Here is a 25,720-nt window from a genome sequence, read left to right on the forward strand (position 1 = left end):
TTGGGTGCAGTGACCAATTTTTGCCTACCTAGGCTGGCAGGTCACCGAGCCTGGTGGGCCAACGAAGATTATGCCCGAGGGGGCGTCACATGCTTGTTGCACCCCTTTACCCCCAGTTTGTAGACAAAAAACGTCCAAGTTCAAAGTACGAGGCTCTGCCTCCGTCCTAGCCTGGTCGACGGAGCCTGCTACCCACGCGAGTAACGAACCGGTGGCCTCCGCTGTCGAGTACTCTGCCTGGGCACCGGTGTTGATGGGTCGGGTGTGGCAACGCCGGGTGCTGCACAGCCTTGCTCTATCCGGAGGGTCTGCAGTGGTCGGCTTTGTGATGGGGGCGGGCTCGACACCGGCGCCAGGGGTGCCGCACCACTGGCAACGCTTGCCGGCTCTGAGGTTGGCGGTGCTCCGCTAGAAGCGACTGGTGTGGTCGCTAGCCCTCCTGCGGGCTGGAACTCGGAAGTGGCAGTTGAGTGTGCTGGCCAGGTCCGGAGACGGGACCTAACGTGGTCGGCGTGTCTGTGCCACGCGGCCCCGTCTGGAAATCGGACGAGCAGCGATGAGGCGCTGGCCGGAGGCACCGCCGGTCCGGCAGACCAAGGTGTACCAGGACGGAAGTTCCTGGCGAAAACTGGAGCTCCTGACTCCGGCAAAGGCTACGAACTACGAAGAGCAAAACAGTAGCCGTCACCGGCGCCGGCGACAGTGGCGCTTTGCGGACTTTGCCTTCAGTTTCACTTTTAGTTGATGGGAAAACAAACAGAAGCTAGGACATTCTGCGGCCGAAGCCGTCGAAGTTTTGCATGGTCCCGCTTCTGAAGTCAGGTGCCGACCGGGGGTTCCGTCAGCGCGACAGGACATTTTGGTCGACGAGACGATTATTCGTCAATAATACTGCCCTAAATAAGTTGGCTTGCAATATGGAAATGTATAACTTGCAGAAATAGAAGAAAAGAAAAAGAACCAAAGACTGTATATCTCTCCTTTCTCGTTTCCTTCTCACAGGTGTGGAAAATAAAATAATATAACGCATAAAATAAGAAATACAACTCTGTTTACGCTAGAGGGAGTCCTCCATTTTCTAAACTTCCTCTTAAAAAGGGTGTAGAATTGAGGTTGTTCCTCCTTCTTTCATCCCTTTTTAGCGAAGGATCGAAATGGAGGACGCTGAACATTTCTACACCACTGTAAGGGAGCACGGTTTTCAGGCACGTAGCCTAAGGGAGGGGACATACCTTAACATGCCCTTTTCGGCTGATTTCCGTTTACAGTGCAGGATACGACACAAAGGGTGTAATTTTGCTTAATAGTGTGAATTGTGCGCTGGAACTTGGTAGAAAATGGCTGATCGTTTCGTTTTCTGCGCGACCGACGGTACGATGCGAGAATGAGCAGACGAAACGGAAGTTCGTAACTTTTTACTACGGCGTGGAACGATACGAAGACTCACAGGGATTCGGTTTATGGAGTTTAGTAATTCTGTAAACTTTAAATGGCATGTGAAGCAACGGATCAGACGAAAAACGATGTAACAATAACGAATTAATAAATTACACCGTCAATAATTTAGTGAAGTCAAGTGTCGTAGTCAGTGACATTGCTAGCCATGCATTTTAAGTAGACGTTTTTGTGCGTGTGACCTGGCTCTGGCTGTCTGCGATCGAAGCTCCTTCAAGAGTAAACGCGTACGGTGTTTCGTTAGAAATTTCAGCTCTTTTTGGTGGGCAATGTGCAGCGTTATAATACTTTGTAGACACGATCATCAGTGCATGATGCGTTGCGCTGGTCTGTTCGAAATGACCAAACTTGGTGAGGGGTCTTTTAGGATTGGTTAGTGCGAATTACCCGAGCACCTTTGCCTCATCATGTTCCTTATAGTGTTCAGTGCGAACAGACGTACGAAAATAAGAAGGTGCATGTTATTTTTTGTGCAGAGATTCTCTCTATCGTACACACACACACACACACACACACGCACACGCACACGCACACACACACACACACACGCAAAACAGACACACGCACGTTTTATCACAATTCAAAATCATATTTCGGGCCAGACACGTTTACATAAAAGGTAATATCATAGGTGGCCCGTATGCCAGGTGAAATACCTATAGATAATACAATAATTCGCTAATACCTCCCTGACGACTTATGATCTTGCAGTCGATAAAAGTATAGGGCAACGAATTAGGCGTTCGACTTATTTTTCGAAAAAATAGCCTACAACGCCACAGGCCCTATCACTAAGCTGCATATATGAATAATTGAAGTAAGCAAGAAAGCACCTACATGCTTGAAGCAGCGTCGTACGAAGGCATGGCGTCCTTAAAATTGTTGCAATATATGTGATTCTAGTTAATTGGTGGCAAGGTGCCAAGAAGGCGCAAAAACTCATTAAGCTATAGGCATTGCCCATTCATAGTGTTTATTTATTTAACTTTACAAAACGGTGTATTCATTAGCGCTTGTGGTGTCGTCTTCTTGTCTCGTCTCCCGTCTATGTTTTGCGCTCTTAAGACCCGGGTTTATTCATGCTGTTGTTGTGCGATTCTCTTTCACCATAAAGAGCAGGTTTCATTTTTGTACGGGTGCATTGGGGAGCCAAGTGAACAGTTGAACGCCTTACCAAATTCGTCCAAATTTTTTAAGGGCACGTTCACCCTAAAAATAAATAGCAGATACGTGTCATGACTTTGTAAGCAAAGACAAGAGATCGGCATTTTTACACACGATATCACTTCCTGTACAAAAAAATTTAATGAAAATTAATCACACTGCTGTACAGGTCATTAGTGCCTTATTGAATTTCTCCGAATAGAACTTTTTTGATATAATCATGTAGAACTGTAATTTTAGGCTTACTTGTGTGCCGCTTAAGAGATAACGCCAGTAGAGACTACCTCGGCTGCAATGTTTCCTTTGCTAACTGGCTTAGTTGTACTGACGAGAGTCAGCATATCTATAGCAAATAAATTGAAGCGTTCGGACTTCAGTTTAAAGTAAGATCGCTCTACTAAAAAAGAAAAAAAGAAATACAATTTCTTTTCTGTACCAACGGAACCATTTCTTATTGTGTATGTTACTTGGAACCTTTCTTGAAAAGCAAAAGCAATCTCTGAAAGTTGCCTAATTTATTAATTTTTTAAATTGTCAGCCCGCGAAGCCTACGAAGCAACATTTTCGTCACTTGGGATTCAGCAGTGAAGAATTATGAGGTATTCTTGTAGACAAATGAAGGTCTATTACTTATACTAACCTGCGGGCACACATTTCGTTGTGCGAAATATTGTTCGCGTTATAGTGCCACATATCCGTCAGTTTTGTTTCTGTGACCACATAACCACACTGAGCGTGTTTCAATTTGTTCATATGACTTGGCCTCTAAAGCTATCATTAGGTTACGGGGCAGCTGGGAACGCGATGAATTCGTCACATATGCCAATTTGCTGCGAGGAATTTATCCTATTACATCGCAGCACCTTTGTATAAAATCCAAACAATTTGCCCGCATATCATGCGCCAATAATTCGCCTTTGCAATATGTGAAAAAACAACGACAGTTGCAATAATTCCGTCAATTAGAGCGTCAAAATGATGTCCTCGTTTCCTGTAGTTATTAAAGGAGGCCCATGTATACTGTTGAGGTAAAGAATTCACAGTAATATTTGATTGGAGGCGTCGAATAAGTGGCATCCGGGTGTTTGGGTAGCTCCTCAGCAACTTTGACATCTGTTATCTTAATACCGTTGACTAGCCACTAAACGGGGGATACTATTGAAAAACGGTGATCGGGGAGAGTATTAGATTATCTCATAATTTTCGATGGATAGCTGCAGGTTGTACTTGACGGGTACAGCGTACCATCGTCCTGAGTTTTGTTATACTTCGCGTAAAAACACTAATGGGTCACCATTTGTTCACGGCGAAACTATACAACTTACGTAACACCGTTAAGCCGGCTACAACCTTCTCTGCTTCAACGACACGCCTCGCAAATGGCAGCGGCGAAATTCAGGTAAATGCACACATACGTTGCTGCCAACTGTACGGCTATGACAGTGAACGCAAGTGTCTGAAGACAACTGCAGCCAAAACGAAAATTTTAGCCTAAATTCTCTTGAAAAAACTGATCGATATATGTGGTCAAATTGTTCAAACACGTTTCGTAACGTACTTACTATGCTGAAATCAAACCAACGAACAAAAGATGGGAAAACTATGAATGTTTAGACAGCAAGGCCACTTTGGGGAGCTAGGTCGACTAGTTTCTTTGCTGCAACGCTAATTTCTAAATAATGGCAAAATAAAGCATCTTAGCGGTTACAGTCAGCAGAGAATGAATAGGATGGATTGTTAAACGCTTTTTGTATTCAGTGAGGTCCTCTGCGGCGCCCAAAGTGTTGAAGAAACACATTTTCTGACAATTTGCAGACTTTTTCTCCCGTGCATCGTACCCTAATGAAAGGAAATGCTAAAATGTTAGGTCATATACGCTACAATAATTTCATTTGATGAGGTACTGCTGTTATTAATTTGCACAATGCAAGGTGTATCGAGAAAGATCATGACTTCGCTCTCATTTTCCTTTCATTGCAAATTCTGTGAAAAAAAAAGGCAACAAAACTTATTAACTACGCATAAACCTTTTCTGACTAGATAAATTTTCATCTTACCTGTTTTGCGCAGAGCTGAATATTACCCTTCTTATCTCTTCGATGAGGGAATACTTGTCTGCTGTTTTGCACAAAGTCTGTGGAAATAACGGAAAAGCAATAGCAGGCATTACAGGAGTAATTTAGGAGTTTTTGCTCGTGTAAAATATAATTTGTTTGTCCAAAGTCAGACAACCTACCATAGCACGCGAAATGAAGAACAGCTGCGTTCCGCTGTATTCTTCTAGGCCTGTTAGACGAGTGTCTTGCCCTCCACATTCTTCTTCAAGTACTTTGGCATATGCCTGGAAATAAATAAACAAGAAGGTTGTAATTAGGCCTTTCACCAAAAGCGTGCCCTTTAAGTCCACCTCTAAGTAATGCAGCAGTAGTATGCTTCGACTTTAGTTCACTTTATCCTGCTTAAAGAGTAAACCATATTTAAATTCATTGGTAGCTGGTGGCAAAAATAAAAAAAAAATGCATAGAAGGTCCCAGGATGTTTTTAAAAGTATAGCCGTAGTGTGCGGTCATTTTCATAATTCACTATGCCAGCATTAAGGGTTAGCTCCCTTGTGCAGCTGTACTCATTACATGAAAGTTTAGTGAAACCACACTCATGTTTTGCGCTTTGTTTAGGCTTGTTTGTACACATTTACAGAGTCTACCATAATGACTCTTGGTAGAAAAACCTCAAGGCGAGGCAAACATGGGTAAAAGTATTGATCCTGATTAACGCCAGCATTTGAAAAACAGGTGGCATGAAAACTTAGATGGTTTTTCGTCAGATAATTTGTTTAAGTGAAAACAAGAAGTGTCAAGATCAGAATACAGTAACTGCGCGCATTTCTCAATAAGTGCAATTGACCTATAATGAAGAGCTCTGTTTACACATAACTACGTATGGCTCATTATTTCCCACTAGCGTAGTCATATTTTTTTTTCTCAGAACTTATGTAGGTATCGCCTTGTACAATGCGAGTTTCAGTTTTTTAAAAGAGGTTTCTGAATTCTCACCTATTAGGCCTCAAATTTAAAAATCGCATTTGAGTATCCTCAAACTGCAAGTGAAATCCCATTCGCATTTTGACGTTGTGAGCCTTTCACTTCACATGCGCAAACTACATGACTTTCCTCACTTAGTGGTCAAAAAGTGCAAAGTGTAGCTTAGCGTAATATGGTTGTCTAATAATAATTTTACGTGCGGATTAATTATTTTGATATGGATTGGGGGAAAAAAATTGACGCCGTAAAGAAAGAATGATACCAGTGTGGACTTATCCATGGACTAATGTTGCCTCGCGCTTGACCTTAATCTAAAACCAAATGGCGTATAATGAAGCGCAGTAAACTGTTTTTGCTCCTTGCACAACGTGAAGCGAATGGTTGGAAGGAAGGCACCGTTGTAATTCAGTAATGAGAAAACACGAAGCTTAAATATCTTAGAGCCATTTGGGAGAGTTAATAAATCGAACTGCTCTCAGCTGAAGTAGTGAAATGCTAAATTTTAATCTTGTAACGTTGCTTGTTCATTTTACTTCGAAGCTGTTCGCCTCTTGTTGGTCGGCATTTTTCGTGCCTGCGTCCCGAAGCAAAAATCTGGGGCGAATCTAGGCGGCAGTGCAACGCCAGGAGCAGTGTCGAGTACCCCAGTAGGGCAGAGGCTTCCAGCAGTCAGCAAAGTGATGTGAACTGTGCATACAACCTTTGGAAGCGCGCAGACAATATACAGACCAGCATACGTGTCAACAACCAGCAAGCTCGAAACAGTCATCCGAACCGCATAATTGATGATAAGAGGCTCCTGATAACAATGGGAATCACGCGGCGCTGCTCGCATAAGTTTCCGGAAAAGATTACTGGTGTGCAAGCTGCCGCGCCCACGACGTGGGGAGTGACGTCACTAATCTTTCGAATACAGAATAATCAGCCTAGCAACTGATTTCAGCCCTGTTGTAGCACCGCTATGTGTGGTGGCGTGTTTCCAAACTTACCATTGCTCCCATTAGAACCATTACCCTAAGTTACCATCACTGCGATTAGTCTAAATTAATATAGCGATGCATACCCCCCTCAGCAGTTGTAGTGGTGGTTGTCAACAGCTTCACTGGACACCCACTTTCGCAGGGCCCGGATGGTGAGTCAATTTCTTTAGCACAGCTTATACTTGCATTGTATTCACAGTTATAATGAACCACTGTATTAAACTGAGTATTTATTTGTCGTTTCTTCACAAATATCTGGAGAGAAGGAAACGGTCTTATCCGAAGCTACTGTCCCATTATTAAAGCCAAATGAAGCAGGTTTCCAAAATTCTAAAGTGCATAAAGACTGCTTTGTGAATACAACAATACCGTGCATCAAAAGCATTTCTGTATAAAATGAGCTCGTGTAATAATTTGATGTTATGTTTTATTAGCGTACGAATGTTAGTTATTACTTATACATTATTACATTTTCCGAACTCGAATATATATGGCAGGGATATTCCCACGAGGCGTTTTCGAAACTCACATTGAAAGCTGTCTGGAGGCCAGTGTTGTCAGCAAGGTCTTCGTTCAAGGTTCTGCTCCATTGGACGCAAGGTTGTTTTGACTTACAACGACCATTTGTCTGCAATGGAAGTTATGCATTAAACCTCCAGCGTACACGTAGTTGACTTGACCCATAACAATCGCGTCTCTGCATTTGTAGTTCTGTGTTAAACCTACAGCGGATAGTGCTAGTGGGGTGTGGTAGGGTAAATGCGTCAATGAAACACGTTGCTCGGCTAGTTACCGCATGATTGAGGCGCCGCAAAAGACGAGGGACGACACAATGAACATAAACCTGTGTTTGAAACATAACAACGCCTGTCAACGTTGCGCAACCTCGTTTTTTGCTGCGCCATAATTCTGGCAATTATTTGCGTCAAAGTGGTATCACCTTTGCCTCTTGTAATCTAGTGCATGAGGTAATACCATATTTTAGAGCGGAGCTCTCTGCGCCCGTTCCTGCGGCGCAGATCGAACGTGCACGTGATGAGAGCGAACGTGGAGCACAGGGGTAAATAAAAGACGGTGATAGTGAAGAGAGCGCGAGGAGGAAAGCGCAGCAGGAAGGTGCACCGGAACTATGAGGCGGAAAGCGGAGAAGGAGGGTATGGCGAAATCGTGAGAAGTGTAGTGCCGCGCGCGACAGAATTTACGGCGCCAGAATAGCGCGATTCGCCTGCATGGAAGCAAAGCGCAGCTTGAGCGGAAGTCTGTTTGCAGCTACTACTCTGACTCGCGCCCACGCGTCACGATTAGCTAGGTGCTAGGCCCACACTTCACTCCGTTTGCAATGTGCCCCACGAGACAGACTTTCCGCGCCAGTAAATATATCCAGAAGTGAAAACACATATACAGCTGGACTCAAATTTCGCATTAGGGAGTATCGTAATCATTGGGGGAGCTTATATTCTTCCTCTAGTTTTGTCGCGTCACTGCTCCTAACTGTGTTTGCACAAAAGTTTCGTCACAGTTTGGGAATTTAGCGCACCCTTCGTAAAAACTAAACCAACATGAGCATTTAAATTGGTAAGTTCCTTCGAAAATCTACTGTACGCAATTTATTTATTTTATTTCTTTATTTATTTATTTATTTATTTACCCCCAGCGCCACAGTGGCATTACAGTGGGGGGTGGGGGGGTTGTACAAAAGAAAAAAGATATTACAGGGGCAGTCACAATTACAATGCAAACACTTCATTGTCAGTAATATTAACAAGAAATGAAGATAAAGCATTCCATACTCGAACAGTGTGGGGAAAAACCGACATCTTGAACACATCGGTTCTTGACCTGAATTCACGCACTTTATACTTATGATGAACCCGCTCGGATCTATAGTGTGGATGGAAAATGTACTTCTCCCTAGGAATAGCAATCTTATCGTAATATATGTTATGCAAAAATTTAAGCCTTAGCTTTCTTCTTCTTACTTCAAAGGGTTCCCATTCTAATTCCTGTTTTATGCCAGACACACTAATGTATCTACTATAATTCCCAGAAACATAGCGGGCCGCTAAGTTCTGGATTCTTTCTAATTTTTGTCTGTCGGTCCTTGTCGGTGGGTCCCATACAGTACAAGCATATTCCAACGCGGACCTAATATACGTTTTAAATAGTAAATCCCTAGAGTCTTGCGGAAACATTCTCGTGTTACGGCGCAAAAAAAACAACAACATTTTGCAAGCTTTCCCAGCAACTGCTTTGTTGCAAGCTTTCCCAGCAATTACACTACCGATGGCCGCCAGTGGTTGCTAGTAGTACCCCGCAGTCTGCGTTCTCAAATATGCATGTCATTTCATTCTGCCTCACAGCGTGCACATTCGGGAGTATTCAAAACTTACCAGCGCATTCGCCAGCGGTACTACTGGCGCCGTATGTATACTACTGGCGCGGCTCGTGTCTCGATTGTTAGTGCCGAAAAACTTCACCGCGCCTCATGCCAGCTGGTCTGCAACCTTCACCTTGCCCTACCCGGCCGTTCGGGTGCGTCGGCATCGATTTGTATAGGCCCCTTCCCCTGACACCTGCTGGTAACCGCTGGGCCATAGTGGCTCTTGACCACCTCACGCGATACCCCGATACTGCCGCTCTCCCAGCGGCTACAGCGCGCGATGTTGCCTCCTTCCTGCTGCGCGCCGAATCATACTGCATCATGGTCCACCACAGGGGTTGCTCAGCTTTCGCGGACGTGACTTCTTGTCGGAAGTTGTCGAAGCCATCCTCGAGGAGTACCACGTTGTGCACGACACAACTAGTGCTTACCATCCGCAGACCAATGGCGTCACAGAACACTTTAACCGTTGGCTTCACGACGTGCTCGCAATGTACGTAGCCGCCGACCACACAAATTGGGATGCTACTCTTCCCTTCGCAATCTACGCCTACAATACCGCCACTCAGAGCAACACTGGCTTTTCACCCTTCTTATTGATCGGCCGGCACCCATCGCATACAATCGACACACTCCTTCCGTACAAGCCGGATGCATATGAGTGTGCGCCTATTTCTGCCACATCCAGACATGCCGAAGAGTGCCATGATGTCGTGCGGGCCTTTAATTCAAATGACCAAGAGCACCAGAAGAGTGTTCGCGGTGACACCACTTCTGCACCCACTTTCCTTTCGCAAAGTGTTGCTCTCAGTCCCTTTCACTGCCCCTGGGCTCTAGTCGAAACTACTGCCCAAGTTTGAAGACCCCTACCGCGTCGTCGAACGCACATCTCCGGTCAACTACATGACCGAGCCCGTTGAACCGTCTGCGGGCATGCGCCCTCGTGTACGAGACATTGTCAACGTCGACCGCCTCAAGACCTACTATGACCTATTCATAGTGACAGGCTGTTAGGTCGCCGGGTGGCTCCCTTTTCGTTCCCGGGGGTACTTGTAGAGAAGGACTGGAACGATATTGGAACGGTCATACTCTTCCACGCTTTCTAGTGCGTTGTCCTCTTCCGCGCCTTTGCTCGTGATTGCCGCTCGTGTTGAGAGTCCGTGCCCTACGCTAATGGTCGGTCCCAAACGGCGGTGACTAGCAAACGCGTTTGCAATACTTTCTTTTGCAGAAACGCACACCTTATGTGTCGCCTTTAAAGAAATAATTCTGAGGACACCTAAGCGCTTCCTATGAGTTGGGAATACGACAGCATTAATGTCCATGTGAATGCCATTGATGGGTCCTTCAAGCTTTGCTTTGCGATGAATGTTTTCCAGTTTTGCCGCGGGGTAGGATTTCGAGTTTTAGATTAAACTGACACGCGTAATCTTTTTTGTACACTTCCTACGTTAGCATGTTGGCTGTAGATCGTAATCCTTTGTGAGATAATGCCGGGCGGGGGTAAGGAAGAGGGGAGGAGGGGGCAAGGTAGATGTTATTCCCGGCATGATTGTTTAGTGGCTAAGGGATCTGCTGTTTAGCATTAGGCCACGGCAGCAGCGAGTACATTCCTGCTGACGGCACGTAAAAACAGTTGTGTATGTTGTTTTTATACTGAATATTCATTGCTTGCCGGAAATGAATGATCCCCAACCTTAGTATGTCCGTAATAGTATGTCCGCAATAGTATGTCCGTAATAGTCCGCAATTGGCTAACGATAAAAGTCAGAATATAGTATTTATTCTTCGCACACATTTTCTGTTGCCATTAGGTTATTTAATACAGGATATTGCTATGCCTGCGGAAGTGAAAACTGCCATTTTAGGCACCTGTAATTAAAATATTGCTCAATAGTTCTAGTGGCCTTCTTGCAAAGTTTTCAATAAGTGTATACATCAGAATGTCAAAGGCATAAATAGTAAATACTTACGTCTGCTCCACCACTCGTACTTTTGTTGTAATTGTCGTCAAGTTTCTAGAACAAATTTGTTTTACTTTATGAGTGTTCGTGATATCACACAATGGGTGCACTTTAAAATGCGTGTAAATTTATTTTAACCAAGAAAATAAACTTTTATAACGAGGCATCTTGTCTTATTCGTTATACTACATGGTGTCTTATGAGACGTGGAGAACAAACACACTACAAGAGCTAGCTTTCAAGTGGCGCCATCTCCTACACGTAAAGACACTGGCAGTGAATAATATATACATGTATGCAACATGTTTCCATAAAAACTAAGTCATCTACAAAATATGTATGCTGAAATAAAAGCACGGTTCCTTCATAGTCTAGCCATCAGCGGTAGCGACAACGAGGTGATGGGTGATACGTGGTAAATCGTTGTGGTTAAAACAATAGTTACTTATAACGTATAAAATTTTAATTTCAGCAGCGTCATCGGGATTGGGAATTTCCAACGAGCGCTCGGTAGAAGGAATACAAATTTTTGGATCTTCGAAAATTCGGTTATCCACGAAAATGCAGCATGGGAAACAGAGTCTAAGAGCGCCCTAAAATCTCTAGAATTAGTAATACACATCTTTGAAGTTGCCGCAGTTTACCCAACAAGAAAACAACGAGGTTCTCACCAGAAGCAGTTCTTTGTTAACCACTTCGTATTGTTTCTCGAAGCATGAAGTTTTGTTCTTAAACAATGCCAAGGAAGTTGTTGTCAGGAGCTTTTCGAATTTCTCTTTCATCCGTTTGCTGATACCTAGAGCAAAGAATAGATTCTAAGGTGATCTATACATGAATACGTTGATTTGCACGTTTATACATTAAGGTGTCGATGATGAGTATGGTATTTAGGGTTTTAAGGCGCAAGGGCCATAAAGGACATCCAACGTATATCCAAATCCAATATCCAAATGTAAAGTAGCTGGGCAGAACCAATCTAATGATGTTTGTCGTCGCTTGGAGATACAAAGATTATTTTCTGCGTTCCACCTAGTTAGTTATTTAGTTTTAATTACTCATTCACTTTCTCAAATATTATAATTAGATGAAAGTTTCCGTGAGAAAATTTACAGCAACATGAAAAACTCCCGATACAGCTTTCCGTTGCTCAATACGTGCTACGTAAATCCCTTTTTCCAAGTCTGAAAGAATCCCCGAATGCACGAAATATTGCCTCGCGACTGGCCACTCTAGGCACTTTGCCTGTATTCGCAGGCTTGTTTCATTGTTGGAAAAACAATTATATGTAGCACGTACTGAGCAACAGAAAGCTGTATCGTGAGTTTTTCATGTTGCTCTACAATATTCTCACTGGCACTGTCCATGTAATTATAATATTTAAGAATACAATTCACGAAGACTTATTGTGTAATTAGGCGGAATACCAAAAATAACCTGAGCAACTCCAAGGGACGGCGAGCAACATTACCTTGCATCTGTCGAGCTAGTGGCATTTGAACATTTTAGAGCGCAGCTGTTAGGCGGCCGTTCCTGCAGCGAGCGTCGGCATAACCGAGCGAACGAGCGCAGCATAAGCATGAAAGAACGAACGCAGAGCGCGGGTGAAATACAGCGACGGGGAAGAGAGGGCGAGGAGGGAAGCGGAGGAGGAGGGTGCGACAAAAGCGTGAGAAGAAAAGCGTAGTGCCCAGCATGACACGCTTAGCGGCGACGATGGATACGAGATGGCGCTACAGTAGCGCGCGTCGTCTGTGTGGAAACAAAGCGCTGCATGAGTGGAGGTCTGTCTGCAGCGGCTGCTGTGAAACGCGCCTACACGTCGCGATTGGTGAGGCAGTGGCGCAACACACAGCTCGGTTTGCAACGTGCTGCATGAGAAAAATTGTCCACGTCCAGCCAATATATCGCGAAATGAAAACATGTATACAGCTGCACTCAAACTTCGCAACAGGACCTATCGTAATCGTATGCGAATTTTTAAACCTTTGGCTCAAGTTACGCAGGACACGCGATATATTGAAGCCTAACATTAAATTTCACACAATAAACAAGCTGTATTTTCAGATACCTGAACTTTCCATTTCTTTCCATTTATTTGCCCTAAAGGCCCAGCTTGGGCATTACATAGGGGGGGAGCACAATTAATATACAAAGGTATAAGGCAACGTGCATGTAAGTCGAATATCCTTATATGAAGTCGTACATACTATGCAACCTTTACATCACTTCTCATTCGGCAACATCATACGCCAATAATTCTTACATTATACAAACAATAATCTTACATCCTCTGACATCAGAAGAAATGCAGGAAGAAATGTTACTGTTATTAATTTCCGAATGTTTCATTAAGTGCTTGTTTGAATATAATATGGCCAGTTATTTCGGCTATATTACTTGGGAGATGATTCCATTCCGAAATGGCTCAGTGCAGACATGAAAACTGCAATAGTTTAGTACGTGCAAATGGTTGTTCAACCTTAATTGCGTGATTAATTCGTGGGAATTTCCTTTTGGCTGGTAAGACGTGTGCCTGAGACAAGATATTTGGGTGATGAAAAAGCTGATGGAAGAAAGTTAGCCGAGATATCTTTCTTTTAGTCTAAAATGGGATGAGTCCTAGGTCATGTTTTATTTGGTGATGCTTGAATGTTGTGAATAGTTACCTGTAATAAACTGCGCTGCCTTCTTCTGAAGAGATTCTAACTTGTTAATAAGATGCGTTTGGCGCGGGTTCCATATAAATGAGGCATACTCAAGCTTTGAACGAAGTACGGTGGTATACGCAAGAAGCTTTGTATAACTATTAGCCTGACCAAGTGTTCGACGAATAAAGCCAAGAGATTTGCATGCAACCCGCCGTGGTTGCTAAGTGGCTATGGTGTTAGGCTGCTGACCGCAAGGTCGCGGGACCGAATCCCGGCCACAGCGGCCGCATTTCGATGGGGGCGAAATGCGAAAACACCCGTGTACTTAGATTTAGGTGCACGTTAAAGAAGCCCAGGTGGTCGAAATTTCCGGAGTCCTCCACTACGGCGTGCCTCATAATCAGAAAGTGGTTTTGGCATGTAAAACCCCATAACTTAATTTAATATTTGCATGCAGCGGAAACAATACAACCCACATGAATATGCCAAGACAAAGTCGGAGAAAGAACACCTATGATATTTAGATGATTCTGCAGTTTCTAAAGCCTAACCATTAAGAAAGTATGTGTGTTTCGTAATTTCACTGCAAGTAGTAAATCTCATAAGTTTAGTTTTCGAGGTATTTACGGTCATTTGCCAATCTGAACAACATCTTTCAATCCTGTTCAACTCATTATGTAATTTATCACAGTCAGCCTTACATTTTAATGGCCGATACAGAATGCAGTCGTCGGCATATAACCGGATTTCCGAGTCTATACCATGATGATGACGATGATGATGATGATGGAAATGTTTTATTGAAAAGAAAAGGGTAAGGGAGTTAGGAGAAGGGTAGTCGTATTCTTATTCCGGAATGCCGTTGGCTAAGGCCGCCGCCCTAGCTCTTTCCACGAGGGCTCGATGGTTGTTCAGGGTTGAGCCGGACAGGGCTGCCTGCCATCCTTCCCACGTTGGTGGTTTTATAGCTTCTAAGGCATTATTAGCCTGGCAGGCCCATACCATATGGTACAAATCTGCTTTCTGCCCGCAGAATTTACACTCGGCCAAAAAGGATTGTGGCTCAATAGCATTTAGCTTGACTGGGTTATTAAATGACATGGTTTGTAATCTTCGTACATGACATTCTTCTGATTTATCTAATCCCTTAGTCGGGCCCGGGTATTTTCGTCGCGATAAGCGCAAGTGATGTAATACGTCTGCATAAGCTATTAATGGCACTGGGAAATCCGACTTCTCGGGTAGGGAGGAGGAGGCACTCCGGGGGCGAAAAGCTCGGGTGGCAGCGTGTGCACACTCATTTCCCTCTACACCCACGTGACCTGGCACCCACATCAGCACTTTGCGCGAAGCGAAGACCCCAGATTGTGTGAGGATCCTGCAAGCTAGCGGTGCAATTCGGCGCCGCGTGTAATTTCTATTTGCAGTTTCCGAGTCTGTAATGATGTATTCGGAACTAGGATGCGAAGCCGCCATGGCGATCACCACCTCTTCCAATTCTGCAATTTCCCAGTGCTGAACAGAAAGTCCATTGACCGTCTGCTCCTGATACACCACCTATACCCTGATGAATATCATTTATATAAATTAAATATAGAGTGGGTCCCAAAACGGAAGCTTGAGGCACACCGGACTGAACAGGCTGAAATGACGAAAGGACATTATTAATTACGACAGCTTGTCGTCTCTTACTTAAATATTCTTTAGCCCATATTACTTTTCCGTCAATTTTAATCAGCTTAATTTTATATATAAGGCGGTTTATGAGCCACACGGTCAAAGGCTTTAGCAAAATCTATAAATACGGTGTCAGTTTGTGTAAGTTCGTGAAGGTTAAAGTGAATGTCTGTAGTTAGTTGAAGAAGCTGGGATTAACACGACTGGCCTCGTTGAAAACCATGCTGGTTTGCAAATAGAATGTGGTTTCTAGCAATGTACTGCATGATTTGAGAAGATAACACGTGTTCAAACATTTTGCATACAACAGAGGTAAGGGATAAAGGCCTATAGTTTGTTGGCTTGTTTTTGTCGCCCAACTTTAAAACGCTTTATAAAGTGTTTTATTCTAACACAAGCATAAATAATCCCATACCTGATAGCATATTACTCAACTATAGTAGGGCTGATTGGGTGCATGTATATCGGTGGCTAGGACGCTTTATAAAAACAGGAGGATTTCTTTTATGTAAACAAGTAAGCCATCTTAAATACATCATGCATGCTTAGTATCGTATAAAGAATACATAGCACAGTAAGAACAACGCACCCGTCGAGACAGGACAAGCGCCGACTTTCAACTAAGGTTTTTTTATAGCGGATCATTAACGCGCACGCGCGCACACGCACACACACACACACACACACGGATATATATATATATATATATATATATATATATATATATATATATATATATATATATTAAGCTGCAAATACTCGATAGAAAGAAGACAAACTGCCACGGGCCGTCTACGCCAGGAAGTCAAGCTCTTTCTTAGATAAAGCCCCAGATGGCTTACTGACTCAACCAGCTCTTCCCCATTGCAAACATACCCAAACTTATTCCCTGCTGATTATAGTTAACTGCAACATACTGTAGTGGCACGACCAGAAAGCCACGCTAGCCCTCTCGGCATTCGGAAACACCACGGAGCGCCGCTAGGGTTTCCCCTAGCGCTACTGCACATTTTCCGAGGGTGTAATGAACTAGAATATAAACACGGATGGCAAAGTCGGCACCGCTGTCCCGAATCTCGCGATCCGCTGCGTCGGCAGCCAAGAAATGACGACTGAACATGCACCGGTGTGTTCTCTAAAATTACTTGAGTGCCGTGTGGATATTTAGGATTGTGAGGACGCGCAGTTCACGACATGCCGAAGTGGAGGACTGAATCACACTGTTTTGCTCCGGCTTGCCGGAGCGGCTGCCTGGGCGTTCCGTGGACGTCGTTCTTTCCACATGCTACGGACGAAGATCTCAGCAGAAAGTGTCCTAATTAACCCTGTCGCTATTAACTGTACCTTAATTACCTTCGCCTTAAATAACACCAAAAGTCGTGGCTTTGACTTCGAACAAAGGTTGTTGGTTAAAGTGCCTTAATTAAATCTATCTTAATTAACTGCACCTTAATTAACAGCGAAGTTTGTCGGCTCGACTTCCAAAGAGGTCGAGGGTTCGACTCCCACCAAAACATGTAGCTTCGATTGCCTTAATTAACTGCACCTTAATTATGCGTGGCCTAATCAACTTCGCTCTAAACAACACCAAAGCTCTTCGACTGGACGCTCACCAAAAATCGAGTGGGTTCGAAAGCCTTAGTTAACTTCACCTTAATTACCACCAAAGGTCATGAATTCGACTCCCACCAAAGGTCGAGCGTTCGTAGACTTTTAGGATCATGGTGTGGCCACGCCATCGCCCACACCAACGAAGTTAACGTATTACGGGCCATTTACTGTTTTCGTAATAATAAGCCGACACCAAGACTATATTGAATTCACGCCAAAGATGTATGCCTAAATAAGGAATTAACCACAATCGCAGCGTAGTGAAGGTTCTGAGCGCGGGTGGTAAATAAGGAAAATATTTACTGGTAGCCAAAATACATACAAGAAGCTAAGCGACTCAGCGAGTAACCTGACTATTTTATGTTTTCATCAACCAGAAAGCAAATACGCGCATTAGAACTACAGTTCAAACTACTGAAGGAACCCTACAACGCAGCTAAATATGCTAGAAAAGGTTGTAGTGGCGCCATCTCACGGCGTCCGCGTAAAAGCAGGACTCAGAACCCAGGCGGTCGCCCCACCAGCTGATGCTTAGGATGACGTACAGTAAAGGACGCGAGTTTAATCAAACATTTTATCGACTTGCAAACTTAAAGGAAGATGGCAGTAAGCGGGAAGTTTAAAGTGCGAATGTTTGTAATAGTAGGGGTCTCGCAGGTTTCACCGAATTAGGAAAATTAATCCCTTAGCTCACGCCTTAAGGTGCTGCAGAACATTTTGACCACTTGTGATGGAAGTTAATGAGCCTCAATGATAGCAGGCAGCATCGTAGAGGATGAGGCTACAGAAGCGCACTAGCAGGTGGCCGCGCTATTGTCAACGACACCTCAGGCCATGGTCAAGCTTTATTTAGCACTGCACGTTCATGGTCGATAATGACCCCGGCTGTGGACTGGGAAATTACTGCCCAATTACTGGCACTTAAGTGTATAACTGCAAAATGAAGAGTAATATTGAATTTGAGAGGTAAAAAAGCTTCGTTTTTGTCATGCCCATTGGCTATTACCGCGTCTGCTTCTCTGACATTGTGGAACATTCATCAAATTGGATCGTATTGGTTGCAAAATAACAAGACCAAAGATATAATGATTTTACCTGCGTAGGCCAAGCTGTGCGCCAACTCGTGAGCAATTGTAGTACCCATGCCACCATAGTTGAATGAACTGAAATAAAAGAAACCGTTGTTAGCGTTGCCCTTGAAGGGAGACTTTCTTTTCCAAGCCTACCATGGTTTCGTAGCTGTAATATGGTGGGTATATATCTTGAGGCATGCGGACATGAACAGCCTGTTGCATTTCTCCAGTCCCCCTGGAGTCCGTTAAAGCACTATCCTCATCGTCCTCTACATGCCTACATACAGCACACGTCTTTTACCCTCTCTTTAAATGAGCATCGCCCGGATGGTAAACAATAAAGTTCGCTTGGTGAAAAGAGAAGTCTGCCATACTCGTTGACATATGCTTTCATGCGCACTACATGCACAAATTCAGAACGGTGTTGGCGGTGCCTTGTGCAATAAGAGCTATTTCGAATTACCTCGTATGTGACGTAACTTAGCCATTGCAGCACGTTTAGGGTGCGAAATATCACCTCGGGCGCTTCACGGATAGGCCCCGTTTTCGTATGGGCGTCCAGACCCATACTCGGTCACCGGGTTCGTAAGTTACAAGTCTATGATGGGCAATATAGCGACCTGTGTCATACTCTTGCTGCCGGTGTAGTCGCACGGGTGCGAGCTGCCTCGCTTCTGCGCGTTGCGTAAACGCATTGGCATCCATGTCAATGTCGTCAGGTTCGTGTGGTAGGATGGCACCGAGCACCGTCCTTACTTCCAGTCCGTGAACAATGCTCAATGGAGTCATCCATGTATTGCCTTTTTAGCCGTGTTATAAGCAAACGCAATATAAAGCAGAATCTCGTCCCAATCTTTGTGCTCTATATTCACGTACATTGAAAGCATGTCTTCGATTGTTTTGTTCAGGCGCTCTGTTAGTTCATTTCTTTGTGGATGGTAGGCTGTTGTCTTTTGATAAGTCCTGGCTAATGGTATTTTCGTCACACTCTGCTCAGCGTTCGCATGCATCCTAGATGCCCGGAAGGGATCTTGATGTGACGTGATTCCAGTAATTCACAACGAACAGCAGCAGGAACGACGAGGAAGCTGCTGTATTCACACAAAGAGCAGTTTATTTATTTATTTATTTACAGTACCCTCAGAGTAAATATACATTATAGAGGGGAGAGGCTACATAAAGGACGTAACAAAAATTATATACAGGAAAGGCACAGTATAAGTAAAAATAGAAAATTATACTAGCTCACTAATTTACACAAAAAATAATAGTTGTAGTTCAACATAGAAATCTCATCATACACTTCAATATACAAGTTGGGAATGATACGTAAATACATACATAGTTTTTTCTAAAATAGTACTTATACAATAACAAGTCACATGATATATTTAACGCGAGTTTCATGATTTACATGTAGTTAACTAAAGCATTTCTAAATTTACCAGGATTACTTATACTAACAATAGATGCTGGCAGACTGTTCGATTCGTTGCATGTTTTAGGTAAAAATGATTGTGAATGTGTTAGTGTGTTAGAGCGAGGAACATGTACCTTATGCGTTTGATCTCTACGTGAGGAGATGAATGGTGCTGGATTATGAAATAATGAAAATTATGATTATGAAAATCTTATGAAATAAGCATAGGCGTGATTGTTTCCTGCGGTTTGATAGCGAAGGTAGGTTCAGAGTAGTCTTCATTTGTGTTACGCTTGCAGTACGATGGTAATTAGCTAGTATAAACCGAGCGGAGCGATTCTGGACACTTTCAAGGCAGTTAATTGAGATGGCATGATGTGGGTGCCATACTGATGATGCATATTTCAACTGTGGACGGACATGTGTGGTGCATAACAAATATTTGAGTGATAATGGTGCGAGCGAGAAGTTTCTGCGAGTATATCCAAGTGTGCGATTAGCTTTGCTCGTTATAAAGTCGATTTGATACTTCCAAGATAAGTTGTAGGTTATATGGACGCCCACATATTTGTAATTTCTTATGCGCTCTAAAGGAATGTTGTCAAGTAAACAGGCACGGCAAGCTTCATTAGTACGGTATATTCTCATTGATTTACATTTCTTGACGTTAAGCTGCATGTGCCATTTTATAGTCCAGTTACGCAGTGTGTTTAAATCGCCCTGAACAGATGAAATATTAGTGTCATTAGTTATTTTACGATATATTACGCAGACATCTGCAAAAAGACAAATTGTAGACGAAATGTTATCAGGTAGATCGTTAACGTAGATCAAAAACAACAGCAGCCCAAGCAGAGACCCTTGGGGAACACCTGATTTGATAGGGGTTAGAGCTGAATTAACTTCTTAGCGCTTACAAAGTGCATGCGGTGTGTTAGAAATGCTTTTATCCAATTAAGTACATTAGTATCAATGTTTAGTGCGCTGAGTTTAGATAGCAGTAATGTGTGGCGTACTTTGTGAAAAGCTTTAGCGAAATTAAGAAAAATACAGTCCGCAAGAAATCCTGCGTCCAAGTTGGAATGCAAGTCGTTAGTAAAGCAAAGAAGCTGAGTGTCACAGGAGAATGTTTTACGAAAACCATGTTGGCTAGATGTAAAGAAGTTGTTAGATTCAAGGTGATTGATCACCCGAGAATAAATTACGTGCTTCATTATCTTACAAGGCACTGAAGTCAAACTAATGGGCCTATAATTAGAAGGGTTATGTGTATCACCAGATTTATGAACTGGAACGATCTTAGCCGTTTTCCAATCTAAAGGCAATGTGCCGCTGTGAAGCGACTGAGAAAAAAGTAATTCTATAATTATGGAACAATGCCCACTAAGTACTGTGTAAAAATTTAATGTTAATTCCATCAACACCACATGACGATTTCAATTCTAATTTATTTATAATCGATTCAATACCGTTACTATTAAATGCTATGGGATCCATGTGGGGTGTCTTCTAGGCCGTATTTCGGGAGGAGGAGTAACATGCGAAGACGGCGAAAAGGCCTGTACGAACGTGTCATTTAGCACGTCAGCGCATGCGTGGTCGGCGATTGCTTTCCCAGTTAGTGAAGTCAGAGTAACCTTTCTAGTGCTATCTCCTTTCATAGAGCTCCAGAATGCCGTACTGTTAGTTTTCAGTAGCTTGGTAAGGGTAACGTTGTAGTAGGAACATTTCGCAGACCGTAAGTTTGGAAAGTACGTGGCAGCAGAAGATTTGTATGAGAACCAGTGTTCAGGATTTAGTGAGCGTTTAGCGACACGAAATAGGCGTTTCCTTTTGTTACTTAGTCTGCTAAGGTGTCTGTTATACCACGGTGCGTTACTATTTGAATATGTACGTCAGACTTGAATATAATGATTTAGTAGATCAGATAGATAGAAGAGGCGCCAATTTGTCTCGACAGAACGATCAAGATGGCAAAGTAGAAACGCGTCAAGAAAGGGAGCAAGTTCGTTGTTTATTGCCGAGAAGTTAGCCTTTTTATAATCATATTTCCTTAAATCGTTTACGTTTCAGTGGTAGTGATATCGTGATTGTAAAATGTAATGTATCGTGGTCGCTAAGGTCAGGTAAGTGCGTTATCGGGGATATAATATCAGCTGATGATGTCAGCACAAGATCAAATAATGATGACGTAGTGCCTGTTACACGTGTTGTAATAACGACCGTTTGTACTAAGGTAAAGTCAGAACAAATAGCGATAAACTGATTAGCCTCACTGGATGATGGGTTAGAGAAGGGACATGTGCTCAACCAATTTATGTTAGGAAAGTTAAAGTCACCTATAGGAATTATCTTTGCTCCGGGGAATATTACTGTTAATTGATTTAGACAGTCATGCAAGTGATCACAAAAAAAAAACCAACTATTCGAGGGTGGCCGGTAGCAGACGCCTAAGATAATTTTTTTTGAAATTAATGGTTAAACAACACCAGATAGATTCAATTTCACTGATTTACGGTACATTAAAGCACTCAACGTCTTTACTAACAGCAAGTAATACACCGCCCCCTATTCTGTCAGTACGGTCATTCCGATACACAACGTATCTTTTACGGCAATGAAACAATTCTTCGTTCGTTATTTCGTTATACAAGCAAGTTTCAGTTATCGCTATTATGTCAGCATCAGTGTCATCAACCAGAGTACACAATTCTTCTCTTTTATTAAATATACTGCGAATAGTAGTGAATACAACCGAAATAACATGTTTCGATGAAGTGCAAGCATCTCCCCTTGCGTTTCGCTATCGCGAGTTCTGTAAAACACGACCTGAGCGCAGAATTCGAGGATCGGAATTTCTGTTTCGTGGCGTTATTTCGTAGACAACATCGTTATCTAGGTCGTAGCGGTAACATTTTTCTCCCACGAATAGTCTTTTGTAACGTAGCCTGTAGGGTACATTTAGTCCCTTGCCATATTCCGTTAATTTATGTCATATTTCGCGTTGCCTCACAGAAGTCTTCGCTCACAGTCAGGCTGCTTCCTTTTAGAAGAGAGCGCTTAGACACAACTTGTTCTTTGGTTTTATAAGAGAAAAACTTGACTATTATCGGCCGTGATTTTGTTGACTGTAGCAACCAATCCTATGTGCGCGCACTATGTGGTCGCACTATGTGGTCGCTCACTATGTGGTCGTAAACTAACTTTTGAAGTGCTATATATCAAATCTAGGGCTGTTTCCTCTGACTGCACTGAATTTGCTGTTGGACTGTGCGGTACTCCAAAAAAAGAAACCAGATCGTCGCGACGTGAGCGATCTTCCGCGTCATCAAGTCGCGAACGAAGCGTGTTCGTATCAATTACTACGCCCTCAGTCTTGTCGCGCAGTAAGCTGACATCCTGTTTCCATTCATCAAGGATGGCCGTCTGGCTTTCCACGTGCTGCAGTCTTTGATCGATGTCAGATATAGCATCTGAAACGGTTTTTTGCTGTTGTTTCAGCTCATGAATTGTCTCCGACATAGAATTTAGTACAGATTCCATTCTAATAGATCTTTAATTTAGGTCCCTCACGGTTTTAAGTACTTCAGCAAGGACATCGTCCTTCGATGGGCCAGGATTGCTTTCCGCGTCACCACACAGTGAAAGAAACAAGGAACAGAACGGGTCACTCAAGGCTTCTGGGCACACAAGCACGACAGTGAAGCGATTACTAGATTTAAAGCAAAGAAGTGGAAGTTTGGAAATGTAACTGACCTGCAGGGTGAAAAAACACAAGTGTGAGCCTGTCATCCTGTCGGTGCCTCCGTGCCCTCCGACTGCCCAGAGCGTGTTGCTTGGCTTTAAGCGTCCCGCTGCTGGTGCTGTCGATGCTGTCGCGGTTGCGCAGTGATGAGCCGAAGTTACAAATGGGGCGTCGTTCCAGATGTAGATTTGATGGCGGCTTTGATCCGGGCGAAGTGTGGCGGGAACAGGCTCACCGAATTTGCCGGCCTCAGAACCATGAGCGATAGGTTGGCCACGTGAATCCAGTGGAACAGCGCACCGGAAACCGGGGATGAAGGCAGCGAGTAACTGCAGGGTGAAAAAAGACAAGTGTGAGCCTGTCATCCTTTCGGTGCCTCCGTGCCCTCCGACTGCCCAGAGCCTGTTGCTTGGCTTTAAGCGTCCCGCTGCTGGTGCTGTCGATGCTGTCGCGGTTGCGCAGTGTTGAGCCGAAGTTACAAATGGGGTGTCGTTCCAGATGTAGATTTCATGGCGGCTTTGATCCGGGCGAAGTGTGGCGGGAACAGGCTCACCAAATTTGCCGGCCTCAGAACCATGAATGATAGGTTGGCCACGTGAATCCAGTGGAACAGCGCACCGGAAACCGGGGATGAAGGCAGCGAGTAACTGCAGGGTGAAAAAAGACAAGTGTGAGCCTGTCATCCTATCGGTGCCTCCGTGCCCTCCGACTGCCCAGAGCCTGTTGCTTGGCTTTAAGCGTCCCGCTGCTGGTGCTGTCGATGCTGTCGCGGTTGCGCAGTGTTGAGCCGAAGTTACAAATGGGGTGTCGTTCCAGATGTAGATTTCATGGCGGCTTTGATCCGGGCGAAGTGTGGCGGGAACAGGCTCACCAAATTTGCCGGCCTCAGAACCATGAATGATAGGTTGGCCACGTGAATCCAGTGGAACAGCGCACCGGAAACCGGGGATGAAGGCAGCGAGTAACTGCAGGGTGAAAAAAGACAAGTGTGAGCCTGTCATCCTATCGGTGCCTCCGTGCCCTCCGACTGCCCAGAGCCTGTTGCTTGGCTTTAAGCGTCCCGCTGCTGGTGCTGTCGATGCTGTCGCGGTTGCGCAGTGTTGAGCCGAAGATACAAATGGGGTGTCGTTCCAGATGTAGATTTCATGGCGGCTTTGATCCGGGCGAAGTGTGGCGGGAACAGGCTCACCAAATTTGCCGGCCTCAGAACCATGAATGATAGGTTGGCCACGTGAATCCAGTGGAACAGCGCACCGGAAACCGGGGATGAAGGCAGCGAGTAACTGCAGGGTGAAAAAAGACAAGTGTGAGCCTGTCATCCTATCGGTGCCTCCGTGCCCTCCGACTGCCCAGAGCCTGTTGCTTGGCTTTAAGCGTCCCGCTGCTGGTGCTGTCGATGCTGTCGCGGTTGCGCAGTGTTGAGCCGAAGATACAAATGGGGTGTCGTTCCAGATGTAGATTTCATGGCGGCTTTGATCCGGGCGAAGTGTGGCGGGAACAGGCTCACCAAATTTGCCGGCCTCAGAACCATGAATGATAGGTTGGCCACGTGAATCCAGTGGAACAGCGCACCGGAAACCGGGGATGAAGGCAGCGAGTAACTGCAGGGTGAAAAAAGACAAGTGTGAGCCTGTCATCCTATCGGTGCCTCCGTGCCCTCCGACTGCCCAGAGCCTGTTGCTTGGCTTTAAGCGTCCCGCTGCTGGTGCTGTCGATGCTGTCGCGGTTGCGCAGTGTTGAGCCGAAGTTACAAATGGGGTGTCGTTCCAGATGTAGATTTCATGGCGGCTTTGATCCGGGCGAAGTGTGGCGGGAACAGGCTCACCAAATTTGCCGGCCTCAGAACCATGAATGATAGGTTGGCCACGTGAATCCAGTGGAACAGCGCACCGGAAACCGGGGATGAAGGCAGCGAGTAACTGCAGGGTGAAAAAAGACAAGTGTGAGCCTGTCATCCTTTCGGTGCCTCCGTGCCCTCCGACTGCCGAGAGCGTGTTGCTTGGCTTTAAGCGTCCCGCTGCTGGTGCTGTCGATGATGTCGCGGTTGCGCGGTGATGAGCCGAAGATACAAATGGGGTGTCGTTCCAGATGTAGATGTCATGGCGGCTTTGATCCGGGTGAAGTGTGACGGGAACAGGCTCACCAAATTTGCCGGCCTCAGAACCATGAACGATAGGTTCGCCATGGGAATCCAGTAAAATAGCGCACCGGAAACCGGGCATGAAGGCAGCGAGTAACTGCCGGGTGAAAAAAGACAAGTGTGAGCCTGTCATCCTGTCGGTGCAGTCGTGCCCTCTCATTTTGTATAGAAATTTGTTCCTTAAGGAAAACGATTACAATGATCTTGCGAAAGCCTTAGGTATGGTCTGAGTGTGTCCGTCCAAACAATTTATCAGGCCAAGCAGCCCATGGTCGTCACGTTGTTGTTGTGCAATGGTAGACGTGTCGAGAAGACCGAGGAATGCTGTGTCGTCCTCACCGCAAGGAGCCGACTCTATGGGTGATCGAGACAGGCAGTCGGCGTTGGTATGGCGTTTTCCTGACCTGTAAGTAACAATCGTA

General features: G+C 44.5%; 2 protein-coding genes across 2 annotated transcripts in view; both read right to left on the bottom strand.

Moving 5' to 3' along the window:
* Positions 1-2,411: 2,411 nt before the first annotated feature.
* Positions 2,412-25,720, bottom strand: part of LOC126531200 (membrane metallo-endopeptidase-like 1) — a 232,426-nt gene continuing 209,117 nt past the window's right edge. Inside the window, exons 15-17 of the mRNA XM_072285753.1 lie at positions 4,856-4,960; positions 4,677-4,753; positions 2,412-2,664 (exon numbers count right to left, since the gene is read on the bottom strand). Of these exons, the coding sequence (XP_072141854.1) occupies positions 2,559-2,664; positions 4,677-4,753; positions 4,856-4,960 (288 nt within the window). The 3' untranslated portion in view covers positions 2,412-2,558. The remainder of the gene's footprint in view (positions 2,665-4,676; positions 4,754-4,855; positions 4,961-25,720) is intronic.
* The window catches only part of LOC140214388 (neprilysin-1-like), a 32,607-nt gene continuing 24,846 nt past the window's right edge, over positions 17,960-25,720 (bottom strand). The window contains exon 6 of the mRNA XM_072285754.1: positions 17,960-18,083. Coding sequence (XP_072141855.1) covers positions 17,960-18,083 — 124 coding nt within the window. The remainder of the gene's footprint in view (positions 18,084-25,720) is intronic.

Source organism: Dermacentor andersoni, unplaced genomic scaffold, assembly GCF_023375885.2.
Source record: "Dermacentor andersoni unplaced genomic scaffold, qqDerAnde1_hic_scaffold ctg00000041.1, whole genome shotgun sequence".
Lineage (NCBI taxonomy): Eukaryota > Metazoa > Arthropoda > Arachnida > Ixodida > Ixodidae > Dermacentor > Dermacentor andersoni.